This window comes from Falco punctatus (genome assembly GCF_963210335.1).
Source record: "Falco punctatus genome assembly, chromosome: 2".
Classification (NCBI taxonomy): Eukaryota; Metazoa; Chordata; class Aves; order Falconiformes; family Falconidae; genus Falco; species Falco punctatus.
In genome coordinates this window covers 56,122,867-56,143,105 of record NC_137581.1, presented here as the reverse complement: position 1 = coordinate 56,143,105, position 20,239 = coordinate 56,122,867, and the positions used below count along the sequence as shown (strand labels likewise).

At 35.9% G+C, this 20,239-nt stretch overlaps 1 protein-coding gene across 1 annotated transcript in view; it reads left to right on the top strand.

Moving 5' to 3' along the window:
- UGGT2 (UDP-glucose glycoprotein glucosyltransferase 2) overlaps nucleotides 1–20,239 on the top strand; it is a 91,449-nt gene that overhangs the window by 2,760 nt on the left and 68,450 nt on the right. The window contains exons 3-8 of the mRNA XM_080374995.1: nucleotides 7,075–7,205; nucleotides 8,315–8,427; nucleotides 12,632–12,806; nucleotides 14,724–14,820; nucleotides 15,859–15,934; nucleotides 18,546–18,646. Of these exons, the coding sequence (XP_080231121.1) occupies nucleotides 7,075–7,205; nucleotides 8,315–8,427; nucleotides 12,632–12,806; nucleotides 14,724–14,820; nucleotides 15,859–15,934; nucleotides 18,546–18,646 (693 nt within the window). The remainder of the gene's footprint in view (nucleotides 1–7,074; nucleotides 7,206–8,314; nucleotides 8,428–12,631; nucleotides 12,807–14,723; nucleotides 14,821–15,858; nucleotides 15,935–18,545; nucleotides 18,647–20,239) is intronic.

Genomic DNA, 20,239 nt, shown 5'->3' with positions numbered 1-20,239 from the left:
ATCATGCAGGAAATGGCAGTGAGATGACAGAAATGAATCCTTATTATGTGAAAAATGCTGTAGATGGGAGGGAGAACTTCAGGAACAACACACATCAGCAATCATAACTGACTGAACACAAGTTCAAAAGAGATTGGTGTCTGTGTGGATAAGTCAGTGAGAATGTTACCTGAGTGCTCAGCAATGCCCAAAGTGGCTGATAGGCTTAAAAAATTAGTAGGGAAGGCACAGGGACCCACACGGTAAACAACATTTTGCTGCTTATGACTGGTTTTTTGTTATAAAAAACTGGGGGGTTATAACTGCTTTTTTTATAATAGTGTTGTTATAATTGCTTTTATTTCAAGTAAAGCATGATGTTCTACTTTACTGTCTCCCTCTATTTTCCTCTTCATTTTTTAAGAAAGAATATAGTAGGAGCAGAAGACGTACAAAGAACTGTAATTAGAGTTGTGGGATATCAACTGGAGAGGTAAAAAAACATAATTACTGTGAGCTGATCAAAACTGGGGATGATCTGAGGTCAGAAGTATAAACAAAGCAAGAGAGAATCACTGAGAACAGTAGGCCTGAATGGTGTATGTTGCTCGGAGCCATTCTATGTAAGAGTATGAGGATGTGCAAAATGGAAGTAGGTACAGAATTTGACCTGTGGTCGGCTGCTAGTAGCATTTGTTGAGGCAAGTACTGTTGACTCATGGTGTTTAAAGCCTTTCTTTTTAAGGCACAGCATGGTGGCATGAGGTATACCCTCTGCAAGGTTTTCAATGACACAGAACTGGGAACAGAAGTTGAGAAGCTGGAGGGTAGGGCTGCCATTAGAGGGGCCTTGGCATGCTGGAAAGCTAGGCCAACAGAAATGGTTGGAAGTTCAGCAAAGGTGTTTTACAGACTCCTTCCTGCATGTGGGCTGGAATAAGTTCTGCAGCAGTGTGACCTGGGCGCTGACTGAGTAGAGAGTGTTTTTTGAGGAACAGATCTGAAGATTTTTCTCAACAGGGAGTTGTATTAATTTTTTTTTTTTTTTTTTTTTTTTGCTTGAGAAGGCCAACTACATGCTGGGCTGTATCAGCACGTGTAGCCAGTAGGTCAAGAAAAGTGATTATTGCACTGTATGTGGCACTTGTAAGACTACCTCTGGAGCACTGGGCCCAGTTTGTGCCTCCCTGTTAAAAGAAAGACAGACAAGACATACTGGAGGAAGTCTAGGAGAGGATCACCACAATGGCTGGAGAACTGGAGTAGACTTCTGAGGAAAGGCTGAGAGAACTGGGTTTTATTCAACCTGAGGAACAGAGGAGTAAGGGGAGACCTCGTGTCTCAACTTCCTGATATAGAGAAGATGGAACCAGACCCTTCCTGATGGTACACAGTAATATGAAAAAAAGCAATGGGCACAAGCTGAAATGTGAATATTTTGGTTAGATACTAGGGAAAACATTTCTGCCATGGGCTTGGGCAAACACTGGAACAGGCTGCCCCAGGAGGCTGTGGAATCTTCCTTCCTGGAGGTACTCAAAAACTCTGCGGAACAAGGCCCTGAGAAACCTAATCTAGCATTGAAATTAGATCTCCTCTAAGTAAAAATTTGGACTAGATGACCTCCAGAAGTCTTTTGGGTTGGTTTTTTGACTTTTGACTTGACTTTTTTGGGTTGGTTATTTTTTCTGTGAGTGGTTCAGGTGCAGCTGGTATTGCCTTGAGCCAGGACTGATGTATTGGTTGATGTGTCAGTGTGCTTTCATCAGCCATTTCTTGTCTGGTTACTTGGACCAACTTTCCAAGGAATTTGAAGCTTTAGTATTATTAATTATTAGTGGCACAGATGTCTGTTGAAACCGTCTGTTAGCTACATACTTTACCTACTTCACCTGGATAAAATCTGTGTGATTGAGAATAAATTTATTACCAGTAGTATGATTTGCATGGCCTGTCTTGCCAATAAAGTATTAGATACTGGTAGTGGGGAACCTTGAGAATGTACTAAGATATTCCTTTAAGTCTATTAAGCAATTGATGTGTATGTTTGTCATTTTGGCAAACAAACTCCTGTGTTTATAATGCAGGAAGTGTCAAAGTTCTGACATCAGACGGTTTTCCTAAAAGTCAAGTTCATAGTTGTAGTAGTATTGTACAAGCAAACCAATACTCTCTATGAACAGGATGAGAAGGAAAGACTCAGTTTTAGAGGAAAAGAAAGTGGTTATTTAATGACAAATTACATCAGTATTGATTCTTCCAACTTAGAGCATCTTACTGAATTCAACATGATAAGTATGAAATAGAAATATTATGAGCATCATATGTATCTAGCAATAGTTAAGCCTCTTCCAGTAGGGAAGTCTGCATTAGACACCTTGTAGTAAAATGGTCAGCTAGAGTGAAGAATACTGAAACAGTGGAGGGGTGTAGTTACTGAGAGGTGTGTAACAGTATACCGCTGGGTGGAAGTTGGTTCTGTAGATGGTGTGGAATAGGTTTGATCTTAGCTGTTGTGTCAAGACACATTGACATAGAGAGATGTTCATGATGCATTGAGGCTGAAGTAACAGTAACTGCTTGAGCAAATTAAAGTATCTCGCCTGAAAAGGATTGGTTACAGGGACTGACTTCTCAGTTCTGCTCTGGATGATACCTAGATAGGATGGATAACTGGGAAACAAAAGCATTGCTTTTAAATAAAAAGAATTTCTAGATTTGAAGCTGAAAAACTGGGTTTATAGGAGAAGTGGATGATAGAAGTGTATCCCAACCTACTATCGAGTATTTCAGAAGAGTCATGAAATATTAAAGCTAAAAGGCAACTTAAATCAAATATGGTGGCTTTTTCTTTTTAAATCATCCCTTGGGTGCTTTCCAATCCATTGCTTATCAGTTCTCAAAACATTATTTTAAATTTAGAATAGTCAAATCAGCGTTTTTTAACTTAGATAAAATATTTAGCCTTAGCAAATTAGGTCTAGTAATTTGGGTTTATCTGTGTACCTATGATATATGTAGCAATTTAATGGATTTGGTAGGAACTATGTATGTGGAATTTGGTAAAGCATTTAGTCCGTTAATATGTTTGCTTGTTCTAACATTTTCTTTTATATGAACTCAAATCAACTTGGCCATTATTGAGGTTATACACTATGAAAAACATAAAGTTAATTATGCGATACAGTATATTAAATTAGATTGAGGTCTTCAGGTAGCACAGACAACATTGTGTACATCTATTTAATATGCAGCATGCTTGCTGCCTGTCTTGTGCAAGTTTTGGAAATGTAGATGATGGTGTTTGGGGCTGCATGTATGTTAAAAAGAAATCAAAGCTGCAAAAAATTCATATTAAAACCAAAACAGTTACAAAACACTGAAGATTACATTTTAAACTTGCTGCAGCTTTTGTATCCCAAAAGGTTAATTTAGAAACACAGAGTAAAGGTGAGTAGCCAGTTCCCTGCCGATTAATTATAGCTTGAGTGTTTACTGTGTTCCCAAGTGGTTTAGTTTATGTATTGAATTTTCAGCAGCCTCTTAAATATGTATTTAAACCCCCCCAAAAAACAAACAACCCACTAAAAAAACAAACACACAAACATACATATAAAGACCAATCATGTAAATTACTTTTTATGATCTAGAAGACTAGATTCACAGTCTAGGAGAGTTATTCACAACTAAATTAAATATTTTTTACGTACGTATCAACCTTGAAGATTTAAGAAGAATCAGTCTGCCAAGCATGGCACTTCTGTAATAATGCAATAAAAAGGTATTCTTTCTCTACTGGTGTCTTGCTTGAATGTTATAGGGATTTGCCTGGCCAGCGATTGCTTGAACTGCTGTTACCTGGGCTTTCTAATTCCCTGGCTGATCTATAGAAAAGATATATGCATCTTTGCAGTTGGAACAATCCCCATACTCCCATTCCCTAAAAATAATGATCCCAGCATCCTGTGGTGTTGTGACCAATTATGTTCGTTATGTTTAATCTCCCTACCTCCCATGCCTCAGTACTTTGAATTCTCCTGTGGGCCACCAGCATATATTCAGATTAATTTTTTGCTGCATCTGCGGGGGATCGGAGGAGCTGTGATGCAGACCTTACTTTCCTTTTGTGACTGTCCTGATCATCTGCTTTCAATCTAACTGATTTGAGATACCGCTGTGGGTTGTTGATAGTAAATGTCGATGTTTAAATAGGAGTCTGCTTAGCTAGCTGTTCAGTTCTTGTTGTAGTCAATCTAATCAATTTAGCTACAGGACTTGAGAGCGCTATTCAACTGACAAATTTAGGTATATTTAGAGTGAGCTACATAGCTTTTCAGATTTTGTCGGCTGCTAGGCTATATCTCTCTTGGCTAGGCTGGATTTTACAGAAATGTTGCTCATACATGTGTGTTCGCATGTCTGCAGTCTGGAGCTGTATTCTATTAATGTCTCATTTATTTATTTCTAAATCAACTTTGTTAATTATTTTAGTGGTAATAATGCTATCATGCAGCATTTTATGACCAGAAACATCTGTTTCTCCATGGTTCCCTGTAACATCCTAAGAAATTTATTACGACTTCTACTCTTTGGCATAGAATGCAATGTTAAAATGTGCCTGGAGAGCAAGTAGTTACTAAGTTTCAAGGAACAAAGACTATATGAAAATAAATTTGTGAAACTGAAGCCATAGTTTTGTGTGTAATAAACTTAAAAAAAGGTTTTGCACTAGGTGGATCATGTAGCATTTGATGTGAATTAGTTTATCTTGCTGAAGTTTAAAGTACGATTGTACTCTGAAAAAAGCCAGCAGCATTAATGTCAGTTGAAGCCGTAGGAATGGATGTATGATTTGATAAATGTAACCTTGTCAATATGTAATGCAATCATTTCTGAAGGTACATGACAAATTATCTTTTTTTAACTCATTAAAATCATAATTGTCTTAATCATCTTCCAGAGCAAAAATGTCAGTTGTTTTATATATGGCACTGAAAGCACAGCTGGAATTTGTAAACCAAAGAACTTACAGACTTGTGGTAAAAATATTTTATTGAGGCAGTACCTTTACAATTGTAAATTTAATAACTCTTTGTTGTATCCAGTGGGATGTTATTTGGGGCTGAGTGGACAGGCAGAAGTTTCAGATTGAATTTTTATTGTTGTGGAGATAATTTGAAGAAAATTTGGAAGTATAGTTATTGGAAAGATGTTTCAGTCTGGAAGTATTTGTCACTTCCAGATTTTTACATTCACTGCTTGGAGTGCATGAAGCCAAATTTCTCTCATTTGGGTTCTACTAGGGCTGTGTGTAGGTTTAGAAAACACAGAAGAGATGGAGGTTTTCTGTCCATTGAATTTAATGTTAGACCGTGATGATCATAGAGAATTTATGGGAAGGCAGCTTTCTGGAAATGCAGGTCATACCCTTTTGTAATATTAATTTTTTTTTCTAGTGAATTACAGCAAACTCAACCTTTCTAAATAATGAGTTTTAAGAAGGAGGAAAAGGCAGAAAGGAGATCCTAGAGACTTTAAGAACAAAAGGAGGTTGGGGTTCTAAAGAGGAAAGTGAAAGGACAGGAAGTGCTCAGTTATAAAAATTGTATACAGAACTGCTGGGAGCAGTTAATGGGTATTTCCAAATCTATGGCAGGGCTGTTGTATGTGGTCTAATGTTTTGCTGGAACCTAGGCCATGGTGAGGGAATGGCATTTTGATTGATGTACTCATTTGAGATCAGTATTGCTGAAATCTACTGCAGCTGGGGCAGGTAAAATCTGGCAGGTTAAGTCGTGTGAGATGATTTTCACGCTGTGTAAAAAATTGGGTGCCACTTTGGACCCCTGAAGGGGTTTTCTACTGGGACGATTGTTCTACTTCCACAGCAAGAGCACCTTTAAAATTAGGTGTTAACATAAGAAAACAGATATCAAACTGTGGACAGCTAGAATGGCTCCTCCCTGCAACTTCTTTTCCCTTTGCTGCAAATATGAAAAAGATCTTGAATTACTGCAGTTTCCAGGTGGTAGCTATCAATGTAAATAAAACACATGCTGATTACATAGATTTGGTTGTTTGGGTTTGGGGGTGGGGGGCAGGGCAGTTCGGCACTGCTTCACATGAGTTCAGCTGTTCCTCCTGTGGAAGAGTAATCTCTGGAACAGGGATGGTGCACAGTGCTTGGTATGGTCACAGCTTTGGTTCTCCGACTCTAGTTTGTGTTCAAGAATATTATATAGTATGATGTATACAATCTGATTTAAAGTTTTGGTGAGCATTCTTCCTTAAACAGATACAGGTCTTTTTCACAGCTTCATATTATTACAACCTTTTCTAATTAGGCTTCTTTGCTTCACAATCCAAGGACGACATGAGAATGTTCATTTGAATATGCCTCTAGAAGAAGAAATGAAGTTTAATTCTTTCCAAGCAATGTTTTTTATTGTCACTTCCATCATTCCCAGACACCATCCACCTTTCTTCTTACTTGGAGTCCTAATTTTGGCCTTGAGGAGAGATATGAAGGGAGGGTGGAAGCCACTTCACACGTTGCATCCATTCTCACACTCATGCTTATCATGTATTTTTAAGGAAGAAACAGGATATGTGAGAGTAGCTCAAAGTATGTCACCTTTAAAAGATTTTTATTTATGTAAGTTGCATGGTTAAGAGTGTTCTAAGACTAAATGTGAGGAAATAATTTGTAAAATAATGCTGGTTGAAAGTAACCAACCTTCAAAATATGCACTAAAAGGCTTACATAAGCTTGACAAATAAAAATAAATGAACAAGCTCTATTCAAGACTTTCCATATGGGTCTGCAGAGAGACATTATTGTCTTGAGTAGATTTTTATATTGCTGAAAATTATTTGGGTGTTAACTAGTGCTATTGTGCTCACTTTTGCATCAGGCCTTTAGAATTCATAGTAAAGGAAACAATCAGCAGTGGACAACATTCAAGACTTTAGAACTGCCAAGCAGCACTAATATAATACTTACTTATTATGTAGCACAGGTAGATATGCCACATCATTTATGGCTAAATACTAAAAGTTTGTCTTTTTTTTTTTCTTTTTTTTTTTCCCCAACAGATTCAGAGCATTCCTATTACAATTTAATCTTGAAGAAAGCAGGGCAATTTTTATCCAATTTGCAAATCAATCTGTTGAAGTTTGCACTCTCCATACGGGCATATTCTCCAACTGTTCAGATGTTTCAGCAGGTGACTGTATTATCTGATATATTTGGTATATGATTTGATATGGTATCTTGGCTGCAGAGTAAAGAATGTTCGTTAGTAGAGTTCAGTAAAATACATGCTGACATTATTTGGACTCAAACATGATCCATTTATAAAGGTGATGCTTTATAAGCTGGTTATATTAGTAGGAACAAATATTCGTGTTTAATTGTATGGATAGCATTATTTTCAGCATAGAATTTTTGGAATTGTTCATTTGTAAAACTCAGGTTGTGGGAGTTTTTTGCATTGCTTTAAATGCAGACATTCCCAAAGTAGGAAATTTCCTGTAGCGTGAAGTCATTTGTATTTATTATTTAGTGGACTTCTCATCTCTTTCATTATTTTAGAATTTGAAAAGGTGAAAAATAGAATAGTCAAATACCTGCTTTGTTAATGAAAAAGTGGGAGGATGTAAATTCACTGTGCTTCTAGCCTAAAACTGCTACTCTTTTTAGCAATGCCACCTTCAAGATAAAGTGACAAATCCATGTATCTGAAAGGTAATAATCTGTAATAAATTAGGGGTTTTTTGTAAGTGTTCTCTGGAGGAATATCATTATCTCAGACTCTTCATCTTTTCATTTTTATCTTTCAGCTTGTGAATACCGAACCATTGATATGCAGTCATATGATTATGAGAATAGCTGAATATAGAGTTCAAAAAAAAGGGCAGGGGGTTGGGGAGAGAACCAAAAATTGACGTTAATTTTTTGCGATGTATTGGTTAGCAGTCAAATCTTTGTACATTAATATGATTGCTGATAGCAACTAAAATTAAAAATATCTCAGAGTACAGGCTGTGATTTCAGCTTGAAGAGGAGATTTCTCAGCCCTGTCTTTACAGAACATAAATGGACTTGCATTTTCTGGGGTATGACTGCATTTGAAAGACTATATTTCACAAAGGCTATATGGTCTTAATCTTCTAGTATTTTCCATTACTTTTTTCACATGTACCCAGTTTTGAATGGGCTTAATTAGAAACACAACTCAGTGGCAGCTGTTGAGTTATTTTAATCAAAGGGATGTGAGTTTAAGTTGAAGTGCAATCAAAGCATTCTGGTTGAGTATAATTGTTGAAATATTAGATTGCAGCTGATGAACCTCCACCAGAAGGCTGCAGTGCATTTGTGGTTATCCATGAGAAGCACACCTGTAAGACTAATGAAATAAAAAAGCTGCTGAAGAAGGCTACTAAGAGGTAAATGTAATGATCTGTTTTAAAAGGAAAAGTAGATTACTAAAGAGGAAAATACGTTATTGCATATATACTTGCAGTATTTTGAAAATTTTTTTCTGCTTAACTTGATAATGCCAAGCCCATCAATTCATGTTTACTGGATATTTAAAGACATACCCATTGACAGGGTATGTTATTTTAAAAGAGTTACTTTTGGTTTTGAAATACTTTGAACACTCAATTGTAAATCAAAGTAGGCTTTTAAAACAAAATCATAGAGATTTGCTCCTCTAACCACGTGGATAATTTTGTATTTCTTCCCTTTTTTTTTTTTTGGTATAGGATAGTCAAGTTTAAGTTACAGTGTACTTCCTATACAAACCTACCATTTAATGCATCTGAGACAGTACTGCTGCTGACAGATCTTTCTATATAGTCAGTGCCACTGCATTTGAGGTTTTCTGGATTGTGAGTGCTTGGCACAGGAGTGGAAGAAGAGTCTTACCTCAGCTGACGTAACCTTTCCGCACCTTGTGCTAGACTTTGCACCTATCAAGTTTTTCTGCAGACTTTGTCCTGTGGAAACTGGCATCAGTCCAGAATAATTTTGGGCTGTGAAGCAAAATATGAAAACTTATCAAAATAAGAAATAATAACAAAATAATGAAAGCAAAATGCTTAATCTCTATAAAAAATAATTAATTTGTATTTTTTCAAGACCCGTATCTAACATCTATTTGTTTTTTTCCTGTAATGGTCAAGGTCACCATAATATACATCAGTGTCCATATCTTCAACAGTTCATGGAGATACGTAAAGCTGAAAGATTTAGTAGTGCATGTTTCTTGGATTTTGCGTTCTAGCAAATATAAATTGGGGAAAAAAAGCCAACACTGAAAACTTAGAAATTTCTCTCTTTGGGGATGGTTGCTTCTGAAAACAATTTTGTGCTCTGAATATATGATTTGTGGTATTTTCTAAGTCCATTGATGCAATTACAGTGTAATAAATTGTTGTCTTTTACTTACGTAATAGCCAAGGCTTTTGCAAAAACTTCACTGTGTAGTTTGCAATGTCCCTTTTTTAACTATTACAGTCAGTCTAGCAAATCTCTCTTACTGTATTACATAAATTATTTGTACTGTATTTTGGCTTTTAAAATGACATTGAATTCTTCTGGTCATATATTAAGGCATCATGGGACTGTAACATACCACAAAGTCTGAATATACTCTTCTAAAGCAGCTAACTGGATTCAGGACATTCTCCTTTCTGGAGATGCTATCCCCAAATTTACAAGATTCTGGAAGATCGATAGAATCCTGAAGTATTCAGAACTGAAGGAGTTAGACTTGCTAGAAATCATTAACTTTAAGAACTCAAAACAAAACTGAAGTTATTTCTATTGAGTTGTTCTTGTGTTTTGGTTAGTTTTATGTGCACCAGTCATACTACAACCTTCAGAGCTGCAGGGACAAAATCTTGATAAATTTCCTCTCCTTTTCCCCACTCCAAAAGCAGTTGTGTCGCTCTAAATATTTAGAGTTCCTAGAGCTAGACTTTGAGAAAAAACATATTCACCTTCAGGTGATTGTTTCCACTGTTATTTCCAGTTGTACTGTGGGTAATGGATGCTTTTCATTGTGCTGGAGATGTTTAGCCTAGGTGAGGCAGATAGGGCTGTGCTTCTGTTCTTCCTTTTCTGTCTGGTGAACAGATGATACATGGGACAGTATACCTTCTCACTGTTGATTCCTCTCAACCAGTCATTCTTTTTCCTTGTGGCTTTTATGAAAAGACTTAGTTTTGTTTTATTGATTCCATTTTTACTTCAAACTATTTTCCTTTGTGTTTCATTTTATTTTTCTGTTTTCTGTCTTGACATGACTCTTTCACAAGCCAGGCCAACTTAAGGTGGGCTTTCAGTCGTGTCATAAAGTTCCCCATATTGGATGAGGACACTAGAAATGTTCTGTCTTGGGGGATGATAGTTCCAGATCTCACTGGAAGAGAAAGAAGTCTGCAGTATTATTTTGTGCAGATCCATCAGCTCAACCTGAGATCCAGGAAGTCTCAGGCACTTTGGACTCGGAGAGACGAAACAGTCTGCGTGTCAAGATCCAGGTTTTTCTTCATCCAGTCCTTTATGCAGCAGCTACTGTGATTTGCACACTTTCAGCCATGTTGCAATGGACTGCATAGCTGTAATTGGAAGTATTTTGTGTGGAGGTGCTGTGGGCTGCTCAAGGATTGTGGATGTGTCAAAGGAAGATCTTCAGTAGTTACATGGCTGGGATTGCTTATCTTGCTAATTGTGCAAAACACAATGCTAAGACTTCTGGGGATGTTGCTGCCAAGAGCAGAAGTATTGATGGGAATCATGTTTTGCTCAAAACAGTCAGTACCTTTGAAGGGTTGTCAGTACACATCTTCTGTCCATCACATTTTTTCAGCATCCCATCTTGGCAACTATCTAGGCAAGCATATAGTTGCCTGTATTACACTAGTAACTGGTTAATGAGTGCTGAATACCACATCCTTGTTGTTGTTGTGCTTTGAGGGTTTTTTTTGTCTGCCCAACTGATGTTCCTTCCCTTTCAGGCAGCCTTCTCATGAGAATCTCTTACGGCAGGAAATTAATTAGCTTTCAGCTCTAAGAGCAAGAGAATAAATTCCTTCTCACTGCTCTTCAGTGTTGAATTAAAACAGAGAATGGAGGCTTATCTTGGATTTACAAGGGCTGAACGTTCTAACTCTCTGAAGTCATTATGCTAGCTCTATGCAGCGTTACTTTACTGCAGCACTTAATTTTTTAGTGAAGTGTGTTCATTATAGTATAAAATGTGTCCTTTGAGACTGTCAGTGTTCAAGAAAGTCATGGTGGCACTTGGTACCCACCTTGTGAGAACAGGAGTCGTTCTTCCGCTATACATAGGTGAACAGTTGAGAAAAGATAAGCCCCTTGGTTTAGGTTTTCAGCTGTCTATAAATGGCTGTGGCAGTTCTTGTCCCTCTGGATATGAGAAGGAAGTAGAGCAAGGCACGTGCTATATGTGTGCTTTCATTGGGGCAAATCTGGATCTGTTCTTGAGCAGAGCTTATTCATTCAAGAGTTGTTTCAGACTCCCTGATGGCACCTACTTTGTCTGTCTTGTGATGACAGTGGGAAAGCTTGCCCGATACTTGTGACACTTGGCTGCATGCACCCAAGTTAATTCTCAAACCAGGCCCCTCCTTTTATCTATGCCTTACAGATGTGGTCTTTGATTGCATACCTACCAAGCTTACATGGAATGTTGATGGTAAGGCCCTGAGTAGCCTGATGCAAACTGGGCCTGCTTTGAGTGAGGGTTTGGAACAGGTGACCTCCAAAGGTCCTTTGCAGGGTAGTTTATTCAGTGATTTTATATTGAAGATATTCCTAAACTTTGCATCACAGAAACTGTGGCATGTGGAGTTCTGCTCACACCTTTCTAGTATGACTTTTCAGTGAGCATCTGCTACACACATTTCTGTAGTGCATGTTGGATTAGAGAGGTTTGGAGGGAGTTTACTGGTCTACTGCGCTGTTTACAGTGCAAAGGCAACTTTGAAAAAGAAGTGTACTCAATAATTAGCACCTTGAGTATATTATTCAATCATATCCTCTGTTACTTTTCCATCTTTGCCAGGTTTTATTCAAAAAATGTTTGCAGCCATCTAAGAAATCATTGCAAGTATAGAAAGCGTAACTCTTCTAGTCGTGGCTTGCAATGGTGAGGATAGGTAGGCAGTCAAAATTTGCAAAATTAGCTAAATTAACAGAGCTTGATGTTGTTTAAGAACCATAACCCCTGTTAGTTTCCATGTGTGTTTAGCAGCTTTCTCAAGTCACTGAATATCCCTCTGCTACTCTGTTACTCACTGATTGCTCTGCATCTCCAATAGATTTAATGCATCATTTAAATTCAAAGCTTCAAGCTGTAACTGATTGTTGCACAAAATCTCAAAGTACTATGCTTTTCATTTGCTTTTGTGTTGTGATTTTATAAAATATATTAAAATTATTTATACTTGATGCTGATTTTTCAATTGTATATTTTAATTTGCAAATTTGGTGTTCTAAGTTCATTTATGAGCAATCATGATTATTTTGTGATGATTTTAACATGGATTGTATACTTTTAGCATATAAACCCTTACTGTTTTTTTCACATTTATTGCAATTATTTGTTTTTAAAACCAGACCCAGGCCATATCTTTTTAAGGGAGATCATAAATTCCCAACTCTCAAAGAGGATGGCCCAGTGGTTGTTCTTTATGCAGAAATGGGTACGAAAGACTTTGTCAAATTTCACAAGATTTTATCTGAGAAGGCGCAAAAGGAAGAAATTGTTTATGTTCTCCGTCATTATGTTCAGGTATGCAATTCAAATTAACATTGGTTCAGTAAACTGTTAGTGTTCTGTAATTATTTTGCTTGCTTTTTGACCAAACACATTTTCTACATTTATTTTTGCATTTGCCTAAATCATGTGCAGTATGTATTCTAATTTTAAAACTTTCTAGGTGAAATGTTTCACCTAATACAGACTTTGAAGCTGGGAAAGTATGATAATATTATCTAATCCTGCATGCAAGCACTGTTTGCATCACTGACTGATCTTGAGATATCCTTTTTTGGTTATATGTCTAGTTTTTGTATGTTGAGAGCAGACTGAACATATTAGGAACAAGAATGAGAATAAAGGAAAGAGAATAGAAAATAAAGTTGGAAAATAATTATGATTTTATATATTATCAGTATAATCTCATATGTTTGTTGCAGTATGATAGCATGGACTGTCACAGTCAACTTTACTAACTAGTTTTTTCATGTTTGCATCCCACAGTGTCAGTATTTTAAACATAATGATTCTTAATGCTTTTCTTAACTTACTCTTCTCCCTGAAACAAAACCAGTACATGGAACTATATTGTCCCCAGTTATTGGAAGGTTTTTGTAATTTGTATTCAAGGTATAGCTCTTAAGTAGTGTGGCTAATACAAGAATAATCTGATAGAGTGAGAGGTTGTTGTGATTTATGTAGACCAGGCATTTCAGGAAGATGAGATCCATAGTTTGTGGATGACTTTGAGTTATTTGCTCACAGTAATGAAACAGAGAATTTGAAGAAACCAGCCTTAAATATTAAGTGGGGTGGGGTATAGTTTTACTGAATGTTACATTTTTATGCACTTTTATTTCAGCTAAATACCTACAGTCTCCTTGCTCTGACCAGCTTATGCACCATGGTGCCCTCCCCCAAATGCGTGCGTGTTGTCTTTCCTGCACTTTTTCTCTCTTCAGACTGCTCATCCCTTTTCCTCCTTCTTTACAACACCCATTTTTAGTCTTTGCTTCCCACTGAGAGATTCTCCCTTGTTTATATTAAATGCCAGAAGAGGGAGCATTGCGAGCAGAAGAGGTACAATCTTTCCGCTTCCATTTTTTGTGCCAATATCACTGAGACTGCTTAGAGATTGCAGTGCTCTGTGCACTGAGATTTGCTTAGAGAAAGTCCCCAGCCCTGCTAGGTTTTTAGCTGTGGACTTGGAGGATTCTCAATACAGAATGATCCATAGGAATTGCAAGCTAAAGCTGAAAGACTTAAAAAAAAGTTCCTGCTCTGCATGTGAGAATTGCATTTTGGAAAGGGGATTTTCAATAGTTTTTTGGCAGATTAGGATATGTTTTCAGAAATGTGTGCTCTGAGTGATTACAATACTGAATGTCAAACTTCCACTGCAAAATTAGAAATACTTATTGTATGTTTTTAGTAAGTGGCAACCTGGTTTTAGCAGTGATACTTCAATATATTTTCTTAATCTTCTTTGCAGAAAGTGATTAACTCTTTCGTCAAAACCTTTTAAAAGAATCAGTCTGATGCAGAAACGGAGAACTTCCTCCAGAGTTTGGCAAAGTTAAAGAAACTGATAACAGTTTTTAAAATGTGAATTCTAAGACATAAATAATTACATAGGGTACTACCAGCTCTGCCTATTTTAGTCCTTCTAATAATATGTGAAGGGACTATGACTTTGACACAGTGTTTCTGTGGTCTGCGGGAGATAAAGGAGTCCTTAATTTGCTACACACCTTCTCAATGGACTGTCAATATATTACATGACTTAATTTGTTTGATGTAGCATTTTGTACTTTGAATCATAAATTGAAAGATGAATTTAAGTTATTACTACTATAACATTTTGATGTTACAGTATTATATATTGTTAATCTCCTAATACAGTTTATTAAGGTGGTTTTTTTTTTCTGTTAAAATAATATCATCAAACAGAAACCAAGTTCCAGAAAAATGTATTTATCTGGATATGGTGTAGAACTTGCAATAAAGAGCACAGAATATAAAGCAGTAGATGACACACAGGTTAAAGGTATGTGGGTTTTTTAATTTATTGTTGATATCTTGTTGGAGATAATACTGAAATATATTATAATCCGGTTATAGAAATTAATCATAACCTTCAAAACACTACTGACTCTTTTTACAGAAGGAAGTCTCAAGCATAGGAACTAAAACATCAAAATATATGCTAGCATTTGTAAACAGCTGTGCTTAGGATATAGTTCATTACCTAACCTCTAATTGTTGTTTTCTGTGGCTTTTCAAAATGTAACCTTTAAGTGTAAGATTGTTTAACCTTTGTTCTTTAATTACTTTGTTTGTTGGCGTCCCTAATGTGTTAATCACTACAGTATCTACACATTAGTGTTTCAGGGGTGAGTGTTTTTTTCTGAATTTATGTGGAAGTACTTCCAATTTTTTGTAGGAAGGATGTGCTATATCATAGAATTTGGTACCAGTGTATGTTACTACATGTTGAAATGAGACATTTACTATAGCAGGTCATAGCTATAGCATTCTGACACAGAGAAATTGCTTTGCATGGACACTTAGAACACAAAGAAAGAAAGTGAAACCTTAGTCTTGCCAAAGAGAGTTAATACCCTTTGGGTTGCATTGAAAATAGTTTAATTTTTTTAAGGGAAAGAAACTAATATCTGACTCACATCAAATGCTAGCTGGAGATTCCAATACTTTAAAGCCATCATGCTTTTCAAACGTAAATTTTTTAGTAGCTGACTGATAAAAGTTACACCTTACCACTTAATCAGTCTGAGAAATGGCTATTTTGGGAAGTAAACTACTTAACCATCTCAATTTTTTTTATATAAAAAATGTGACGATTGGTTGAATTGTATTTAAAATTAATCTGAATGTTACTAAATTCTGTAAAGTGATTCATTTTGATGCCAAAAAATGAACTAATAAGTGTAAATCTAATTGAAATTACATCTGAAAATTACAATTTTCTTATTGTATGTTTCTGTTAATGGTTTTAAAATTCATAAGAACATAATATATCAGTAACTTTCCTAATATATAGTGTCTTCATGTGCTATGTGTTCAGGCGCAAATGAGACAAAAGAAGAAGAAGATGATGAGGAAGAAAGTGATGTCCAAGGATTTCTCTTTGGAAAATTAAAGTGAGTTGATATAAATTATAATTAAACTTATTTTTGGTTCAGGTTCCAGGAAAAAAAAACAAGGCTTGACTTTTTTATAGAATTGGTGAGTGTTATGTTGGAAATTGCTTTATTTGCCACTTGTGAAAAAATTCTGATTAATTTTTTTGTGTGTGTCTTGTGAATACAAAGATGGAACACTTGTTTATTCTGTTCATTTCAGTTTGTTGCTTTTAGTTCTCTAATTCTTTTGAAATGTATACAGTAAACTATTTTAGTACAAAAATTCTGTCTGGGCAACAGTCACAAAAACTTAGAACACCATGTTGTCATGTTTGTATCTACAGTAAATTGTTGCTGCTACTTCTGTTTTCAGATAACTAGAATAAAAATGTTGGTTTTTGACATGCAAGTAGTAGCACAACAAGTCCAAACCTGTCTGTTGTATCTACGTAAGGTGTTTTTAAGATGAATAGTCGTTCATTTCTTAGAGTTAAGGAGTGATATTTCTAGGAAGATGTGCTTATTAGAAATGTCTTCTTATTTTGAAGTTCGTGAATTTGTGTTGTATTCCAGCAGGAATTCTTATATTTAAGTTGCAATCTATTAGATGAAATTGGATGCTACCCTACCAAGGGCCCCTTCCAGTCCTCCATTGATGAATTCATTTTGTGGTTGCAGTCATTAAAAGTGCTTCCCTTTTCCTGTAACAGATCCATGCAGTGAATCATAAATTTTGGTGGTTTTTTTTCTTCAACAAGAGACTCAAGAGTGTCTTACCTTCTCTAGTGTAATTTTCTTTCTTATTATTTAAAGCAAAAAGTAAACTTGTTTGTAGATATTCTCACCAAGCTGTAAGTCGTCTTGGAGTTCAGAGCCACTAATGCTGTCTAAATTCCTGAGTGTTCATCCCCTTTCTGCCTTTTTAACGTAAACACTTTGAGATAAAGTGCAACCAGATCTGTGGGCTTCCATGTAGCTTCACCTATGTTTTAGAGGCATTCCACAGCAGGTAATATCAAATGCTTATGTCATATCTTTGAGCTTTTTTTCTTCTTGGATTGTTCTAGGTTTAGCTATACTTAGATTCTTGATGTTGCGCTCCAATTTGTGAAGCTGTCAGATAATTATTCAGAATTTTTGACATTGTTTCTAGACTCCTGCTTTTCTATTCTTTTCATATTGGAGATGAAAGAGATGTTTCAGTAATCTGTAAATTGTCCCTCAGTTGTAGCCATGTCAAAGGTTATACTTTTCTCAGCTGTGAAATAATTATGAATGTAAGCAGAAGACATAAAATCTTAGAAATAGAACTATTTGATAGTGAGAATTAACATAATTCAGTCTCACATCAGGAGTGGGATACCCAGAGAAAGGTAACTTTTCTCAGTTGGCTTCATGTGTGTTTTATTTTGTGCCTACATTGACCATAGCATACATGAGAAACGGAGGACCAAACATCAGTAATAGATCTTGGCTGTGGCTTCTGGCTAGATCTTATTTGTCAGTTGTCTTCCATTCACAGAGGAATTGAAGATCTGAACAGAAAAAAACCCCTAATCATCAAGATAAACTTGGAAAGGCCACAGTAAAAACAGTAATTAAAGAGCTCAAAACAAGTTACGAGTTTGCTACTTCATAGGCAGATTTCTAGGAGTATGATGTTATTTCTGTGTTTGTTATGAAGAAGAAAATTAAGGGATCTTCTATTTTTGCTTCCCTTTTCAGCTGAGTATGCTTTCTTTGAGGAACCTAGACTACATTTTAATTCCAGAACAACAGTCTTCATCAGTGATGTTTTTCTTTTTCTGTGAAGAACAACTGCTAATATCCAACAGCTAAAACATTAGCAGGGAGGGATTCCTTGTGAAACTTATTAATATCTAAAATAAAATGTGAAACATTACAGAACTTAGTCTTACTGCTTTGCGTGCCTGTTTTTTAGCTGCTACTTGCTGCTTGCTCAATACTTCTAGTAGAAGAATCTTTAGAAATCTAATGGAGATTATTTGGTGTCTGAGGGTGTCTTGTAGCAGGCTGGAGTCTTTGCCCTCAAGACTTCTTTGCCCAATTGTGTTTAAAAAAACCCCAAAATGTAGCTAAGCTTTTGGGCACCATGATCTTCAGGTCTGACTAGTGATTTGTGTGCTTGGTAGCTTGCTTTTGTCAGTGATGTTAATTTATAAAAGATGTTCTCAACATTGTCTTGCCTACATCTTTTGTGGGTAATACAGATTAATTGTAACTGTACACAGAGTTTGTTGTAGTAAAGTTAGGATACAATCATGTATCCATTTTGCTATAATAAAATAACTATACAGTATCCTGTATTGTGTGTTAATACTATGTAATCTTTGAGTTCATTTATTCCATCAGAATTTGTTACAGGGTTTGAGACAGATCACTGCAAAACAATTGAACTCTTTCTTGTAATTAACTGATTTCTAGTCCTCAGAAATCACCTCTTCTCACCCTAAATCCTCATTTTTGTTTTAAGAATGAATTAGAATTTTAATTCTTGCTTGTTACCCCAAAGATACCATACTAGCTGTGAGCAATACTGTGGACAAAAGTAGTTGTTCATGGATGACGTTGATTTTTGCCTTTTTTTAAAAAGAATGTTTTATCGTAGACAGATGCATCCTGATTTGAAAAATAATCTAAAAGAGTTTAAAAAACATCTAATTGAAACTACTAACAACATGGAACCACTGAAGGTTTGGGAGCTACAGGGTATGTATTGCTTTTTTCTGAATTAACATAGTACTCTGTTAATTTCTTTAATTATGTTGATGTATCAACATTATGATAAAAGCTTTTTTTAAAGAGAAATATGGTTTCATTAAAACACAGTATTTAAAAACAATGTGTTGATATCTTGTCTAGTATTATATGCTAGAATTAAAGGAGCATTGAAGTAATTTTATAAGATGGAGAATCATTACTACCTTTACTGATTTTAAAGACTGAATTTACTATTGCCCAGTTTTCTGCCTGATGTGTTATCTCAGATGTTAAATTTAGTTTCAGATATATTTTTTTTTTGAGAGGTCAGGCAAAAAATATTTTGACATACAACTTGAGTCGGGACAAAGTACAGGCTGAAACAGTTTGTTTTCCTTAATTTATGAATTCTAATTTTTATCAACATACTGGAGTTCACATTGGTAGGTTTTTTAATATAACATCAAATGAAAGAACATGCTTTTTAAAGTTTTCCTGTGGAAAAGGAGAACAAATACGTAGAAGTTGATTTGTAAACAGCTTCTGTGCTGATGACCTGAAAAATATTCTGTAGCTTGAATGGAATTTTAAATCACTCTAGGTCCCTAAAATGTCATGACACTTCAGTTTAGCCAACTAAATTTTGCCTGTTAGATTCTTCAGTTTTAGAGGACAACCTGATCAAAACTGATTAGTCTTTATACTGGTGCAATAGAGACTGAGCAACCATCTGAACTTCATTTTCTTTTTGGGACCTTGACTGTTTTGGAGCTTGCTAGCAGTATCCAGTCTGAAACTAGCTATTTGAGATAACTGTAGTTCCTTTACAGTCTTTTATCCATTAACTCCCCTTCAGCTGCAGGATTTATCTTGGTCCAAAATTAAAAAAAAAAAAAAAACCACAAAAAAAACCCACAAAAAACTCGCCCACACCAACACTGCATTTCAATTTTCCTGAGAAATTTGCTATGCAAATAAGAGAATTCTCATTTTGTCTGTTTATGGAGTTTTTACATGATTGAATACCACTCTGATCTTCAAGCAGAAGCAGCTGTAAAGCTTTGATCCCTTTAGTGTCTACCTTCAAAAGCCAGTAAAAGGTCTCTAGTGGTAGTCTTTTCTGTGATGTCCTGGCTGTATAAATAAAAAATGAAATTGGTGCTGCTCCCCACGCAACCAGTTCATACAGTGTTGAAAGTAATTAAGTATTAGGATGGTGTTTGTTCAGTGCCAGGAAGACTGGTACTGGCTTGTGATAAGTACGTTCAGAGCCTCTTCAGGCAGTGGGTCTTCAGCCCCTTCTTTGTATGGTACAGTTGTTTTGATGCTCCTACTCCTGACATTACTGGGTACTTTCTCTAGTTCATTCTTAATGACTAATTATAGTGGCTGAGTTAATGGCTCAGCTACTTCTGATTTCCTTTAATTAGCTTCCAAGTAAAATATTAACTAAATTTAACCAAAATACTCCAGCTATAGGGTATACTTCTATTTATAAATGACTCTAAACACCATTCAAGAGTTGCCTTTCAACAGCCTTTATGTTTTAGATAACTAATTAGGTTTACTATTCATAGTGAAAAATGGTGCAGAGAGTACCAA